This window comes from Wolffia australiana, chromosome 2, assembly GCF_029677425.1.
Source record: "Wolffia australiana isolate 7733 chromosome 2, ASM2967742v1".
NCBI lineage: Eukaryota > Viridiplantae > Streptophyta > Magnoliopsida > Alismatales > Araceae > Wolffia > Wolffia australiana.
Window position 1 is genome coordinate 26,201,184 of NC_135836.1, and position 14,145 is coordinate 26,215,328.

Consider the following 14,145-nt stretch of genomic DNA (forward strand, 5'->3'; position numbering starts at 1 on the left):
GCATCGGTTTTGGTTCACGAAAACCTATAAGTTCAGTCACAACTATCCAAAAAATTAAAATTCAAAGACAAAAAAGTTAGATTAGGACAAAATATTAAATAAAAGAGTTAAAATCAACTTGAACCAGTAAATTCATTTCAAAATCTAAGACAAAAGCGTATTTATGCATATATTTTATATTTATTTGTGTATTTAAATATCTATCTGTAATTACATTAAACTTTGTACTTACATTTAAATTTTATATACGTTTAAATTTGCACTCACATTTATATTTGTATTGTATTAATATTTATATTTCTATTTATACTATTATTTAAATGTATATTTGCACAAATATTTAGATCTTTACCTATAACTTAAGTATAAGTGTTGGTATAAATTTAATCTTTATTTATTAAGCATTTTCAAACAGCATGAAGTAGATTAGCAATAGTTGTCCGGGATCAGATCTTTGTTCTTGCAAACATTACTTTTTTTCCCATCTGCAAGTTTTGGTCCAGTTTTGGGTTTGGTTTCCTCCTGGTACCAAAACCAGTAATGAACTTCTGATGAACCTGTGCATCCTGAACCAAACAGTTTTAGTTCGGTTTTGTATTTACAGAAGTTAGGTAAAAAATGGCGAACCTACCTCCAGTACCGGGGGGGCTTCATCATAGTGTATGGACTTCATAAAAAATGACTCCTGCATGATATTTATATATTATTTATTCGACATGATTACCCCTACCCTAGTCATGTCGTGGCTTAGCATGGCAGTGCCGGGGGCCACGTGTATTTTTGGGGCAATTGTCTGGACGATATGCTTAACTTGCAAGTTCATGTACCCAAACATTTTCTATGATTAATAAATAACCCAGGGATCCGCGACCACGAACGGTACCCATCCGGCAGCGTGGTTTGCTTTGAAAAAAAATCATTCATCAACCATAGACAGAATGCATCCAAAGTCAACCTTTTATTTATGTGGATATAACTATTAACACGCGATAGGCAATTCGTCAAAACTCATAACGTCATTGACATCAATGACGTGAACAGGCAACCTCCACGTGGTTCATGTTATGGCTCACGGTGAAGAATGAATATTTTAACTCGTGGGTCATCGTCCCAGACATGAGATATCTATCATCTTGGTATGGTATTTGCGACAACTGCCGTAGGTAACGACCGGTTCATGTTCATGTTCATGTTCCAAACTTCTAATGTTGAGTTGAGTTTTACCATGTTCATGTTCCAACGGGGTTGTACGACAAAAAGAAGTAGATGGAAGAGAAGTAATGATCACTTATTGCAGCGATATTTATGGCGAAAAATGACAACCGGCCGTCCTCTGCGTACGATCTACGCAGAAGGACATGAAATCCCGGGGAGATAAGCTGACAAAACAAAGCTGGCGAGACACGCTTGGAGATGATCTTGGCCGTCCGAATGTCGGGCAACGGCGGAGATCTCTTGGCCGGCTTGACAGGAGCATCAGGCCAACGGCTTATCACGAACTCTTCGTCCACAAGGCAGAGGTGCTGCCGCCGCCCACCACATGGAAGGGCCCACTTTGATTAATGTCCAGTTCCGGCCCACATGCAAATAATCCAGATAAATGGGCCCAGTTCGGCGTCCGCTGACACGTGGGGCCGAATGATAGGCCCGTCTTTTTCCGGCGTTTGCGGATCGAGAGGGGCAGCTTTCGTAATTTCATTGTTTTCCGGGGGTGTTATGAATAAGCGGGGCTGCCGACTTATCAGAGAAAGCGCCGAGAATCTGGAGGAACCTGTTCAATCGGACGGTTGAGAGAAGATCCGGTATTTCCGTTCGGGAACGGGACGGAATATTCGGCACCGTGGGGAGCCGTCTATAAAACGCCGAGAGGGGGCAGGAAATTCTCGAGGAAAATTCGAGAAGGGAGAAGAGAGAAGGAGATGAGCGAGGGGCTGAAGAGGGAGTACCAGATCGGCGGAGAGATCGGGAGAGGGAGGTACGGGACGGTGTTCCGTTCGTCGTGCAAGGCAACGGGGGAGACCGTCGCGGTGAAGACGCTGCAGAAGGCGCTTCTCGACGGGGACGCGCTCGAGAGGGAGTGCCTGGAGACGGAATCGAAGCTGCATCAGGCGGTGGCCGGGCATCCGAACGTCGTCGGCATCCATGGCGTGTACGAGGATGACGAATCGCTGAGTCTTGTGTTGGATTTCTGCGCTGGGGCCGATCTGTTCGAGCGGATCGCGGCCCGGGGGGGTCCGTTCCTGGAAGAGGAGGCGCGGGCCGTTCTGAGGCCGTTGATGGAGGCCATCGCGCACTGCCACCGCCGTGGAGTCTGCCACCGCGACGTGAAGCCGGATAACGTGCTGTTCGACGACTGGGGACGGCTGAAGCTGGCGGACTTCGGGTCCGCCGCCTGGTTCGGGGACGGGAGGCCGTTGCGGGGCGTCGTCGGGACGCCGTATTACGTCGCCCCCGAGGTGCTCTCGGGGAGAGACTACGGAGAGAAGGTGGACGTTTGGAGCGCCGGCGTGATTCTGTACGTGCTCCTCGCCGGAATCCCGCCGTTCAGAGGGGAATCGGCGGTGGAGATCTTCGAGGCCGTCATGCGAGCGAATCTGAGATTCCCTACGCGAGTCTTCCTCGGCGTTTCAGCGGAGGCAAAGGATCTTTTGAGGAGGATGCTCTGCAAGGACGTGTCTCGGCGGCTCTCCGCTGAGCAAGTTCTCAGTACGTCGTCTCTTTCTTCTTCTTCTTCCTTCACTTCAAGAACCCGTCTTTTATTTTTTTCCTCAATTAACCCATGATTTCTTTCGTCTTTCAGGGCACCCGTGGATGACCGGCGCATGAAACCCGTCGTTGGCTGAGCCTCGCTGTGAATAGGGAAGCAGTCGGTGCCTTTTACTTAGATTCTGTAGATGTAGTCGGGAGTAGGCAATGGGCAGGGACCCTCTCTCTCCTTGCCCTCGATCTATGAAGAGTGGAAGCGGCGGAGATTAGAGCGGATAGTTGCTCGTTGCAGTCTGTTACCTCGTTTTCTTTTTTTCACTGGTTGACGGGGAACTACCAAAGAATGTAAAGAGCTCGTTGTCTTGATAAAAGATGAGTTTTTTTTTGTGCATTAGCATCAACTGTCCGACACTCTCTTCTCCGCAGAAAGATCTGCCGGAGGAATCGTTCCCGGGGAACTGCTTTTGTTTCTCTCTCTAGAATATCCGCGACCGGTGGCTCAGGCATCTTCCATGGGACAGCTGTCGCTTGGCATATTCCTTTCTTAGAAGAGGGCGATACCCTTTATCACTTTATCCGCACAGATATGAGACGGGGGGCAGTTGAGCGCCAATCAATTTGCTTTAGTGAAACCGCCCGTGATCGCCGCGACTGGTTTTTCTTCATCTCTCTCTCTCTCTCTCTCTCTCTCTCTCTCTCTCTATCTATCTATCTATTCTCTGTGATTTAATGTGCGTCGTAGTCGGAACTCGTGGGTCGTCGTCACCCATCTCCGCCATGTCCTCGTCTTGCCACTTGCCAATCCCCCCCGTCACGTCGGTTTTTCACGGCGACCAGGCGTCACGAAGTGAATCGTGTGGTGATTATTCAAAGTACTTTTCAAGATTCTCTTTGGAGTCGGCGAGTGAAAAGATAGTTATGGTGCTCTCGGAATCTACCGGCAGCTTGAATATAACCGATATGGCTATTCCCTTTGGAAAGATCCTAGTTCCTCTGGTCCTCTCTCGCTTTCGCCGTAGTAGTATAAGAATTTCTCTTTGATTGCGATTTCAGAGGTCTCCAACTGTCCCCTATTTTATCCGAAGGCAGCCCAGATGGGCCCAACATATGCGGATGGTCTCTCTCTATATCTCTCTCTTTTCTCTTTTGTGTGTGTCTCTCCTTCTATCTCTCCATCTCTCTTTTGTGTCTCTCTCCATCCCTTCTTTCCTCTCCCTCTCTCTCTCTCTCTATCTTTCTTTTCTCTTCCTCCCTCTCTCAGTCTCTCCCTCCGTCTCTCCCTCACTCTCTCTCTCCATCATTCTTTTCTCTCTCTCTCTCTCCCGCTCTCTCCATCTTTCTTCTCTCTATCTTCAACTTTCTTTTCTCTCTCTCCCTCTCTCTCTCTCTCCATCTTTCTTTTCTCTCTCTCTCTCTATCTCTCTCTCTGTCCATCTTTCTTTTCTCTCTCTCCATCTTTCTTCTCTCTCTGTCCATCTTTCTTTTTTCTCTCTCCCTCTCTCTCCATTTGTCTTCTCTCTCTCTTCATCTTTCTTTTCTCTCTCTCCCTCTCTCTCCATCTTTCTTCTCTCTCTCTTCATCTTTCTTTTCTCTCTCTCCCTCTCTCTCCATCTTTCTTCTCTCTCTCTTCATCTTTCTTTTCTCTCTCTCCCTCTCTCTCTCCATCTTTCTTCTATCTCTCTCCATCTTTCTTTTCTCTCACTCTCCCCATCTCTCCATCTTTCTTCTCTCAGTCTTCCCCTCTCTCCATCTCTCTTCTCTCACTCTCCCCCTCTCTCCCTCTCTCTTCTCTCACTCTCCCCCTCTCTCCATCTCTCTTCTCTCACTCTCCCCCTCTCTCCATCTCTCTTCTCTCACTCTCCCCCTCTCTCCATCTCTCTTTTCTCTCTCCCCCTCTCCCTCCATCTCTCTTCTCTCTCTCCCCCTTCTCTCCATCTCTCTTCTCTCTCTCTCCCTCTTCTCTCTCCATCTCTCTTCTCTCTCTCCCCCTTCTCTCTCCATCTCTCTGCTCTCTCTCTCCCCCCGCTCTCCATCTCTCTGCTCTCTCCCCACGCTCTCTCCATCTTTCTTTTCTCTCTCTCCCTTTTCTCGTGTCTTCTCTTCTCTTGGCTCTCCCCCTTTCTCTTGTCTCTCTCGTTCTCGTCTCGTCTCTCTCTCTACCGAACACGAATATACGATATATGGTGGGCCATCTTCGACGAGGGAGTGAGGAGCATGCAGACGACGAAGCAGAAGCGCAAGAATAATCCCTCTCTCTTCCCCAAATACAATACAAGGTGGGCCATTGTCAAAGAGAGAGTGAAGAGCATGTAGACGACGAAGTAGAAGCGCAAGGATAGATAAAGAGAGAGAGAGAGAGAGAGGGAGAGAGAGAGAGAGAGAGAGAGAGAGAGAGAGAGAGAGAGAGAGAGAGAGAGAGAGAGAGAGAGAGAGAGACAGGACGAGAGAGACAACTAACCGGTCGAACGAGTAATGGCCTCTCCCTGCGGGGGATGGATGGACAAGTCTCCATCTCCCGGTGGGGGCGTAGGATGAAACAAACGAACGCATTATTAGATAAACTAATCCTCATTCCCGACCGCCACCAAGCGCACCCAGAAAAAAGTCCAAGACTGTGGAGTCAAGCGACGGGAAGGAAGACGATTCTCTTCGAACCCGCGGACGTCACCGATGGCGTCGTGGCTCTACGCAAAGGCGGCACCGCCGGCGGAGCCATACCATGAGCGGCAGGCGGTCGGCTGGCGCGTGCGGTTCGCCTCGTCACTTCGCACGCGGGGCGCCCCCCCCCCCCCCCCCCCCTTACTCTCCGTCTAACTCCCAGCGCCTCGTCGCCCCTGATAATAGCTTATCAGCAGACTCGTCCACGTATCAAGGAAAAAGGATTACTCGCCTTATCCACGGTCCACTGGGTTCATACACTTAAATATGTACCCAGCCCATTTTAAGAAGTCAAACTCGCCATATCGTTGACTCTTTCGTTTCATCTGCACGAAACCCGTTTTGCAGTAGTATGAGAGCGCGCCTTTGGACGAGGCGACGGCTGCAGACGGGCGGCGCCGCCGGGCCCCGGGCCGACGCGCAGATGGTGAAGACGGGGTTCGACCCGGGGACTTGCCGGGCGAACCGCGCCTTGGAAGGTTATCTCACGGCGGGAGATCTGCCCGCGGCTCGTAAGGTGTTCGACGAAATGCCGAATAGAAATCTCTTCTCAGTGAACTGCATGCTCTGCGGGTACGCCAGGAGGGGGGATCTCGGGGAGACGAGACGGCTGTTCGAGGCGACCAAGGTGCGGAACAAGATCACCTGGACGGTCATGGTGGGGGCCTGCGCCCGGCTGGGCCGCCCCGGGGAGGCCGCCGTGGTCTTCGCCGAGATGATGAGGTCGGGGACCCAGCCGGACTACGTGGCCCTGGTCGCGGTCCTCGGCGCCTGCGACGGCTCGACCGCGCAGGTGCACGCCATAGCCGCGCGGCTCGGCCACGGGGGAAGGCTGATCGTGTGCAACGCGCTGCTGGACGCCTACTGCAAGCGCGGGCTGGTCGAGGACGGGCAGCGGGTCTTCGGCGAGGTGGCGGCCAAGGACTCGGTCACCTTCAACGCCATGCTGATGGGCTTTGCCAGGGTGGGCCTTCACGCCCGGGCTCTGCGGCTGCTGCAGGAGATGGGCCGCTCGGGAATGAGGCTCTCACAGTTCACCTTCTCGGGGTCTCTGGCGGCGGCCACCGGGCTGGGGGACTTGGCCCTGGGCAGGCAGATCCACGCCGCCGTGGTCAAGAGCAACTTCGCCTGGAACGTCTTCGTGGGCAACGCGCTGCTGGACCTGTACTCCAAGACGACGGACGACGCCGACGCCGTGGCGGAGCTGTTCCTGGAGATGCCGGCCAGGGACGCCGTCTCCTACAACGTGGTCATCTCGGGGCTGGCGGCAATGGGCCGGTACCGAGACTCGCTGGGCCTGTTCCGGGAGCTGAGGAAGACGGGCTTTGACCCCAAGGACTTCACCTTCCCCTCGGTGGTCAGCGTGGCCGCGGCCGAGAGGAATCTCCCCCTGGGCAGGCGGCTGCACGGGCAGGCCTTGGTGGGCGGCGCCGCCGGGGACGTCCTCGTGGGGAACTCGCTGGTGGACATGTACGCCAAGTGCGGGGACTTGGGCGCCGCGGAGCAGGTCTTCGGAGGCATGGTCTCGGGCAGAAACGCCGTGTCGTGGACGGCGATGATCTCCGGGCGAATCGAGAACGGACGGCCGGAAGAGGCGCTGGGGTTCTTCTCCGAGATGCGGCGGAGCGGGGAGAGCCCGGACCGGGCCACCTTCTCGAGCGCGCTCCGGGCCGCGGCCAGCCTGGCTCTGTCCGAGCTGGGCCGGCAGCTCCACTCGCTGCTGGCCCGGTCCGGCCACGGCGCGAGCGTGTACGCCGGCAGCGCCCTGGCGGACATGTACGCCAAGTGCGGCAGCCTGGGAGACGCGGCGCGAGCCTTCGAGGAGATGCCCGCCCGCAACGTCGTCTCCTGGAACGCGATGATGGCGGCGTACGCGCACCACGGCCGCGGCGCCGCCGCCGTGGCGCTGCTCGGCAGGATGGTCGTGGCCGGCGCGGAGCCCGACGGCGTGACGCTGCTCAGCGCGCTGTCCGCGTGCAGCCACGCCGGGCTGGCGGACGCGGGCCTGGGCATCTTCCGGGCCATAGCCGAGCCGGGGAGGGAGCATTACGGCTGCGCCGTGGACCTGCTGGGGAGGGTGGGCAGGCTGGAGGAGGCGGAGCGGCTAGCGGAGACGGCCCCGTTCGAGCCGGACCCGGTCGTGTGGTCCGCGCTGCTCCACGCCTGCCGCATCCACCGCGACGAGGGCCTGGCCCGGCGGGCCGCGGAGAGGCTCTTCGCCATGGAGCCGCGCGAGGCGGCGCCGTTCGTGATCATGTCCAACATCTGCGCGGCGGCGGGCCAGTGGGAGGGCTTCGGGGAGATGAAAAGGTACCTGAGGGCCCGCGGGGTGAGGAAGGAGCCGGCCTTCAGCTGGGTCGAGCTCGCCGGCGGGATCCACCGCTTCATGTCCAACGACGACGCGCACCCGCAGATCCGGCGGGTCCGGCGGAAGCTGGACGAGCTCGGCGAGGAGATGGAGCGGCGCGGGTACAGGCCGGACACGAGCTGCGCGCTGCACAACGTGGACCAGGCGGCCAGGGCCGAGTCGCTCAAGTACCACAGCGAGCGCCTGGCCATCGCCTTCGCGCTGCTCCACGCGCCGCCGGCCGCGCCGCTGCGCGTCATGAAGAATCTCCGCGCCTGCGCCGACTGCCACGCCGCCATCAAGATCATCTCCCTCGTCGTCGGCCGCGAGATCATCGTCCGCGACTCCGCCCGCTTCCACCACTTTCGCGACGGCTTCTGCTCCTGCGCGGACTACTGGTGATCAAATCCAGTTATTTATTATTTACTAAAACAGATAAAAGGAAACGTCAAAGAAGCAGAGTGTTGGGAACCATCGCACGGTTTCTTTCCGCAGAACCCTGAATTGAATTTCTCAGCTGCTGTAATTTTACATGTGTATGTACTCCGCGCCGAAGCGATCGATGAGGGTCACAAGGGCTTCCGGCGGGCCTCTATCTCGTCGCGGACGAGTTTAAGAGCTTCTTCCTTGGAGCAGAGGCCGAGGTCGTCGTTGACCAGGGCGTGACCCAGAAACTGCAGCTCTTCTGGGTTTAATTTCGGCAGTAGGCCGCGGAAAATAGCCGCAGAGTCGGCCGATCCTGATTGTCCCCGTAGGAAAATAGGATCCGCCGCTGTAATTTGCGGGTCCACCACCACCCCGCGATCCTTTGACTTCCAATACTCCACGCAGACCCGGTCAACGTCAGTCGCCTCGATGGCCTGTTGATATATATGTATAGAATTATATTATATTCAGAGAATCAACCGAAATTAGGAAACTGACCGTTGATCGATTTACCTTGATTGTGGCTGGAGATGTTAGCCCGAACATTTCCAGACCATCCAATGAACCTGGAGGCTGCAGAGCAGGAATACCAGCCCTGGCCACGGTATGATGTTTTCTTATTTCATTATTAAGCCTCTCCCTCACCAGATCCCAGCATCTAGACGCCGATAGATGAATGAAGGCTTCCGTCGGACAGCTCTCCACTTGGACCTGGAGAAAACGAAATAGAGATGGATTGTTGTTCTCAGGTCGAACGTTGACCACAAATATCACCGTAGAGAGAAGATATGAACACGAATAAAAAAGATAATCACCATGAATAATGGAGATTGTAGCCCGGCGTCCAGGATTTCACAGACGTAATAACACATCTGCGAAGGGTCCAGCACGCTCAAGTACCTAACTCTACTTCGGTAGCCTACAAACGAAAGGAATGTAAGCAATTCTGACAAACTAACGGCCAAGAAGAATACATTTGGGGAAGCATACGAACCTTTGGGGAATATGGCTTTTTCGCACGACCACAATCGGCCTGGAAGCACAACGCCAAGCGCCAAAGGCTGAACCACGCTGTTAATTCTCCTCACTACTCTCGCCATACGAGGACCCGGTCGACTCGATCTGTCTGCACCGCCTAGGGTCACAAATTGACCGACGTGTGCTACCGAGTCGCCTTTGACATTCGCATTGAGGCAAGAATTATTATTAGTATCTATACTTCTGCCGCTGATTGCATTCATACTCGCAGGTGATTGCGACGGTTGAAGAAAAGACCCACCAATGGAGTGGCAGTCGGAAGAAACTTTCTTGGAAGCCAGATTCACATCTGAATCATCGTCCATGACACGAGCATCGGTCTCAGGAGTCTCTAGAGATCGATCCTTGTCACAATGGCTCGGGGTAACCATTCTATCATTCTGATCCATCGGCCGAGCAAAGATAACATCTGCATGGTTTTCTGTCACACCCACCTTCGTTTTATTTTCTGAAACTTTACATGTTTCATCCTCTTCATCATCACTTAGGTGTATAACGGCAAATCCGGCAGAGGGTTTGACTGCATGGTTCTGTTCTCCCTGATAATCTGAACTCTGTTGCTCGGCGAGGTCATCTCTCTTTACTTCGAAACACCCGTTGGAAGATGACTTTGATAACAGTGCACCAGCAGATACAATCAAATCGGGCATTTTGGCATCTTGCGCGACTGTTGAAACTGTGTTATTGATGGATTCAACTAGCTCTGCTGCTTTGCTCTGGATGGGGTTAATAGAATCGTGCTGCTTTGGTTTATCCTTGTGCATGTAGGAGCTGAGACTCAGCCCAAGATCCGAACGAGCCCATTTATGAACTGCGCTCAATTTTCCACCGACAGCATCTAACAGAATATTCAACTCACCGATCTGGTATCGGAAGAGGAAAAATTTCTTGTCCCAGGGGCATGCACACATTTCCTTTCCATGATCGAGACATGCAAACCTCTCAGAAGAGCAGGAGCAGCCGACGGCAGATAAGTGAAGGTCGTAATGGCAAACGCTGCATTCTCTTTCTGTATCTGCATCGAAGTTTGTGTCCATCTTTCTCGTCTGAGAAGAAGAAGAAGAAGAGCAGACTTTCTCTCTCTTGTAAAGCTCCGCCTCGACATGGGCCCTAAGAACTTTGGCCAAGATTCCATTCGTTCCACATGCATCTTTCCATCGCAAGTTATCTGTTGTCTTCTTCCCCAGGAAGAGAATATTCCACTGAGCTCTGACCGCTTCTCTTGCAGCTCCCAGCAATAATTTGTCGTGGGAAACAGAGATTTTTCGTTTCTGGTCTCGGTAGAGCTCGACAGCAAACTGGCCGTGAGGCAGCCAATCAAGGGGCGCCACGTTGACCGCCTCGGCGCAGTTAAACCCGCTGTTGAATCCTGCATGATACGCTCGAGGGAAAGTAAGGACGAACTGTCCCGGGCGCTGCACACACCTAAAAACCGGAACACCCTCTGATCTCAACGTGGACGGCGAAAATTGCGTGACCTATCAAAATTCGGAGTGTTTAGAAAAATAATCACATGCAAGATATATTATTGGAAGAGGAAAAAATATTTATTACTCACAAGATTGTGAAGGAGATCGGGCTGCTCTTCGAATAAGTCTGGAAGATGTTTTTTCATGGCCGTCTCAAGCTTCCATGCGTCGCTGCCAGGGACGCCGTACCAAACCTTCGGCTCTCCCCAGTGTAAATAATTCAAGGAATAAAAATGATGATCTTCAACGTGCTACGATAAGCAAACATTATTGATTAAATTTGATGAATGCCAAGAGTAGGGAGCTAGCTGTGGTAGCGGGAATGGATAAACCTTACCCAGCAAAAGGATGAGAAGCACATTCCTACGTACAACCAAGGCACAACAACACCAGAAATGTCAGATTCTTCAAACGCAAGCACGGAGCCGGCCAGGCGAGGGAAATTATTTAGATTCCATCCAGATTTTGCATATCTTTCATCCGACCTGGAGTTACTTGAAATTGACGTCTTGGGAAAACCACTGCCAAAGCTTCCTGTGTCGATATCAGCTCCATAAAGCACCTGTAAAAACATGAATAAAAGGGTAAGCTAATAATAGTTCAGCATTTGGGTGAACAAGATGTTACCTCAATCTCTTCTGTTGGCCTCTCGACCATCCGCCAATATTCTCCTTCCACATCATCTACTGAGGGTTTGCAGTTGCTATGGCCATCGTTTTCTTGAAGGCGGAAGTACTGGTCTTTGAAATCATTGGCAAAACTCTCGAACGATTTTAGTGTGAATTCTGGACCAGTTTCAAATCCAAACCTCTCTGCATGGCCGTTCGATCCCATGACTCTTCTCCTCTTGCTCTTCATCCTTGTGGACTGGCGATTTTGTAGCTGGTCGATTCTTTGCATACGAGAGAAGAACTTGTGGTTTTCCCAGGCATCTTTCTCCTTCAGAGGACAAGGCGATTTCCACGAAGGGGGTGGAACTACTAGGCAAATTCCATAAGATTCAGCTTTTGGTCGAATGCTTGCGATATATTTCAGAGTGTCTTCGAATTCCTGCATATCATCAAAAATTGGATTGCATGGCCCTCGAGCATGAAAGACATGCAAAATGCAAAACATTATGTAACAAGAGGCACCTCTTCAGTAGGGTAGAACACAGGGGCCTCATCAATGATCGGCTTTCGCGCCTTCTCAGGCTGCCACTTTGCGGTAACCTGTGAAAAATAAACTTATGAGCATTATCAATAAGATAGAAATGATTTCCCAAACTTATTGACGCATGCTGAAAAAACAGAGTAACGATTACACAAAGAAAGAAGACTAATGAGTATCATCTAAAAGATAGATAAACCTTTTGACAGCTGCTGCATTCCGGGCATCCGCGAAAAGTTCCCTTTGGCAGACTGCATTTCGAGCGTCCTTTCTGCATAGTAAGCTGCAACTTATTCGCTCAATTGAGTAAATTTCCGACACTCAGAGCGGGACTCAAATAGAAAGCCGGAATAAAGTACTTGAATGACTGTCAGTGTATTGTGGTTAGCATGTTTGACCTGAGAAAGAAGCTCGGCGTCTGAATCTTCGTCGGAACTGCCATCAAATTGACTGTAGTTGATACTAGTTCTCTGTCGCAAGCATTTGGAGAATGTCTCACAAGGTACTGTCTTCTGATCGTTGATCTTTGATTGCAAAGTGGCTGAGGTCGGGGCCTGGAAAGGTCCTAAACTGCCATTTTCTATTCTATCTAAGGTAAAAGACATAGGTGAACCGAAGCCTGGAGGAATTGAAGGGATGTCAGCAGATTCCTCTTTGAAACGAGTCGTTAAGTAATCCATCCCCACTGCCACAAGGAAACAGGAACAATAGAAAAAAGTCTTAAAGTGCAAATGAAAACAAAATAATAGAAAATTAGATTCTTAGAAACACCTCTCTTCATTACACAAAATCTCATAAAAATGAATCGGAAAAGAAACAGATCTCCGCATTGTAAATGCTGGATTTGAGATACAAACTTTGAGCAAGAATGAGGAACGAGAAAATAAATCCAAAGATCCAACTGATGCCCTTCGAAGGGTATATACCGGTCAGTGCAAAAAAAATACCCTAGGAAGTGATAACATGATCATCAGAAGGACTCCGGAGTTGAAAAAAAACGCCAGTCAAATATATATCTAAGGGATGGTACAGATGTAGGGCATTAAGTAAATATGATGCCCAAACAACGGATCAACGTTATCACAACTCGCAAAGCTTTCAAAACAGGTAAAATTACACATGACAAACGAAAAGAAGCCGAAGGAAGCGTAGGAAGTCGGGCAACAATTGGGGAACAGTAGCCAAAATCAATGGATCTTCGATTAAGCGCTGATCCAAGTCAGATCCGCGGGGGAATAGCCATCCGATACGCGTGAGATGTCTTTTGCGAAAAAACTTAAGTCAATGTTAAAAAATCACCTAATATTATTTTGGGGAAGACGGTCGGCGACCGTGTGGATGCGGGAACAAGCTACTGAAATTTCAAGAATTGGGGAAACTTCGTCACAATGGCCAAGTAATAAGCTAAGATTCTGGCGTCCGGAACAAGGTCAATCCTAGATCTGATTCAAGTTCCTCCGTATCTTGATATCATTAAATTAATTTGGGGAAGATGGAAGAAACTGTTGAACTCGATTACACGTGCTTGTCAGGAAGGCAGTGTCCTTGTTCCTTCCGCGCAGATCAGGGCGATTTGTCAAATTACTTGGATCAAATAAACCACGCCTCCCAGCCGAGAAACGGGATCTCAACGAAACAACTCCAGGAACCCTAGGAATCCGATGGTTGAGGATGAGATAGAGTAACAACACCAATGCCAGATGAGTTTAAAAATAATATAAAAGAATCAATAAACTCTTCGTAAATCACTAGGCTGTCTCTTGATTTGGACGATCGACGAACAATAAGCGAAATGCGGAGCCTCGCTCATCAATCTTAGAAAACATTAATTATCGTTTAGATTATAAACGGACGGATGAGATCGTAGCACGCAAAGCGAAGCGTTACCTCTTCCTCCAAAGAGGGCGTCTCCGGAGGCGTCAACTCAACGATGAATTGACTGCATCAGCACAAATAAGTGGGGAGGCCACGCAGCGGAGAAGAGACTGGTTTTATAAAATATAGACAAAAATAAAAATAATATATGGAAGACAACCAACTGATTCAACATTTTTTTCTGGAAATCCCAGATAATCTGGGTTTCTTCAGGAAACAGCTCTCCGCTTTTGCTGATAATAAATATCTCTGTTAAGTAATAGTTCCATTCTTTTGTGATAGGTATTATCATTTAGTCTAGTTCAAAGAATAACCCAATGAGAAATTGAAGATTAAGGCTTAGCGCATTTCAGTAAAACGGCCTAGGCAAGTGTTTTAATGAATGTTTAAAGTAGATAATGTTGTTCCGACATCTTGGGCTGCCTGGGCAATGGAGCAAACTATTGAGTTGGACTCTAGATTTATTTGACGCGGATA

The 14,145-nt window shown here is 50.6% G+C and overlaps 3 protein-coding genes across 10 annotated transcripts; 2 read left to right on the top strand and 1 right to left on the bottom strand.

Annotated features, from left to right (window-relative positions):
• The first annotated feature begins 1,871 nt into the window (after positions 1–1,871).
• On the top strand, positions 1,872–3,100 carry LOC144700275 (phosphoenolpyruvate carboxylase kinase 1-like). Its single transcript, XM_078571755.1, has 2 exons — positions 1,872–2,706; positions 2,801–3,100. Exons 1-2 carry the CDS (start codon positions 1,920–1,922, stop codon positions 2,824–2,826), a joined length of 813 nt encoding a protein of 270 aa, XP_078427881.1. The 5' UTR covers positions 1,872–1,919; the 3' UTR covers positions 2,827–3,100.
• Positions 3,101–5,691: 2,591 nt separating this feature from the next.
• Positions 5,692–8,242, top strand: LOC144700274 (putative pentatricopeptide repeat-containing protein At2g01510). The gene has a single exon (XM_078571754.1). It carries the CDS (start codon positions 5,717–5,719, stop codon positions 8,111–8,113), a length of 2,397 nt encoding a protein of 798 aa, XP_078427880.1. The 5' UTR covers positions 5,692–5,716; the 3' UTR covers positions 8,114–8,242.
• On the bottom strand, positions 7,958–13,754 carry PKDM7D (Transcription factor jumonji (jmj) family protein / zinc finger (C5HC2 type) family protein). 8 transcript variants are annotated; one of them, XM_078571747.1, is made up of 12 exons: positions 12,911–12,997; positions 12,192–12,478; positions 11,993–12,076; positions 11,778–11,855; positions 11,272–11,694; positions 10,982–11,206; positions 10,734–10,895; positions 9,132–10,653; positions 8,953–9,056; positions 8,651–8,848; positions 8,244–8,571; positions 7,958–8,094 (listed from the first exon to the last, which is right to left on the bottom strand). In XM_078571747.1, exons 1-11 carry the CDS (start codon positions 12,912–12,914, stop codon positions 8,281–8,283), a joined length of 3,378 nt encoding a protein of 1,125 aa, XP_078427873.1. In that variant the 5' UTR covers positions 12,915–12,997; the 3' UTR covers positions 7,958–8,094; positions 8,244–8,280. The 8 variants fall into 8 exon arrangements, with proteins under 8 accessions (XP_078427873.1, XP_078427874.1, XP_078427878.1 ...); XM_078571748.1 differs by lacking the exons at positions 7,958–8,094; positions 12,911–12,997 and adding exons at positions 13,093–13,443; positions 13,681–13,725 and having other exon boundaries at positions 8,111–8,571; XM_078571752.1 differs by lacking the exons at positions 7,958–8,094; positions 12,911–12,997 and adding exons at positions 13,313–13,443; positions 13,681–13,693 and having other exon boundaries at positions 8,111–8,571.
• Positions 13,755–14,145: the final 391 nt, after the last annotated feature.

What these genes read in the sequence shown, in the direction of transcription:
- LOC144700274 (XM_078571754.1), top strand. Translation starts at nt 5,717, where the DNA reads ATGAGAGCGCGCCTTTGGACGAGGCGACGGCTGCAGACGGGCGGCGCC.
- PKDM7D (XM_078571747.1), bottom strand. An exon ending in AATGCAGCAGCTGTCAAAAG is followed by an intron (nt 11,856 to 11,992) that starts GTTTATCTATCT and finishes TATTTTTCACAG; the next exon opens with GTTACCGCAAAGTGGCAGCC. An exon ending in CATCTCCAGCCACAATCAAG is followed by an intron (nt 8,572 to 8,650) that starts GTAAATCGATCA and finishes ATATATCAACAG; the next exon opens with GCCATCGAGGCGACTGACGT.
- LOC144700275 (XM_078571755.1), top strand. Translation starts at nt 1,920, where the DNA reads ATGAGCGAGGGGCTGAAGAGGGAGTACCAGATCGGCGGAGAGATCGGG. An exon ending in CTCCGCTGAGCAAGTTCTCA is followed by an intron (nt 2,707 to 2,800) that starts GTACGTCGTCTC and finishes TTCGTCTTTCAG; the next exon opens with GGCACCCGTGGATGACCGGC.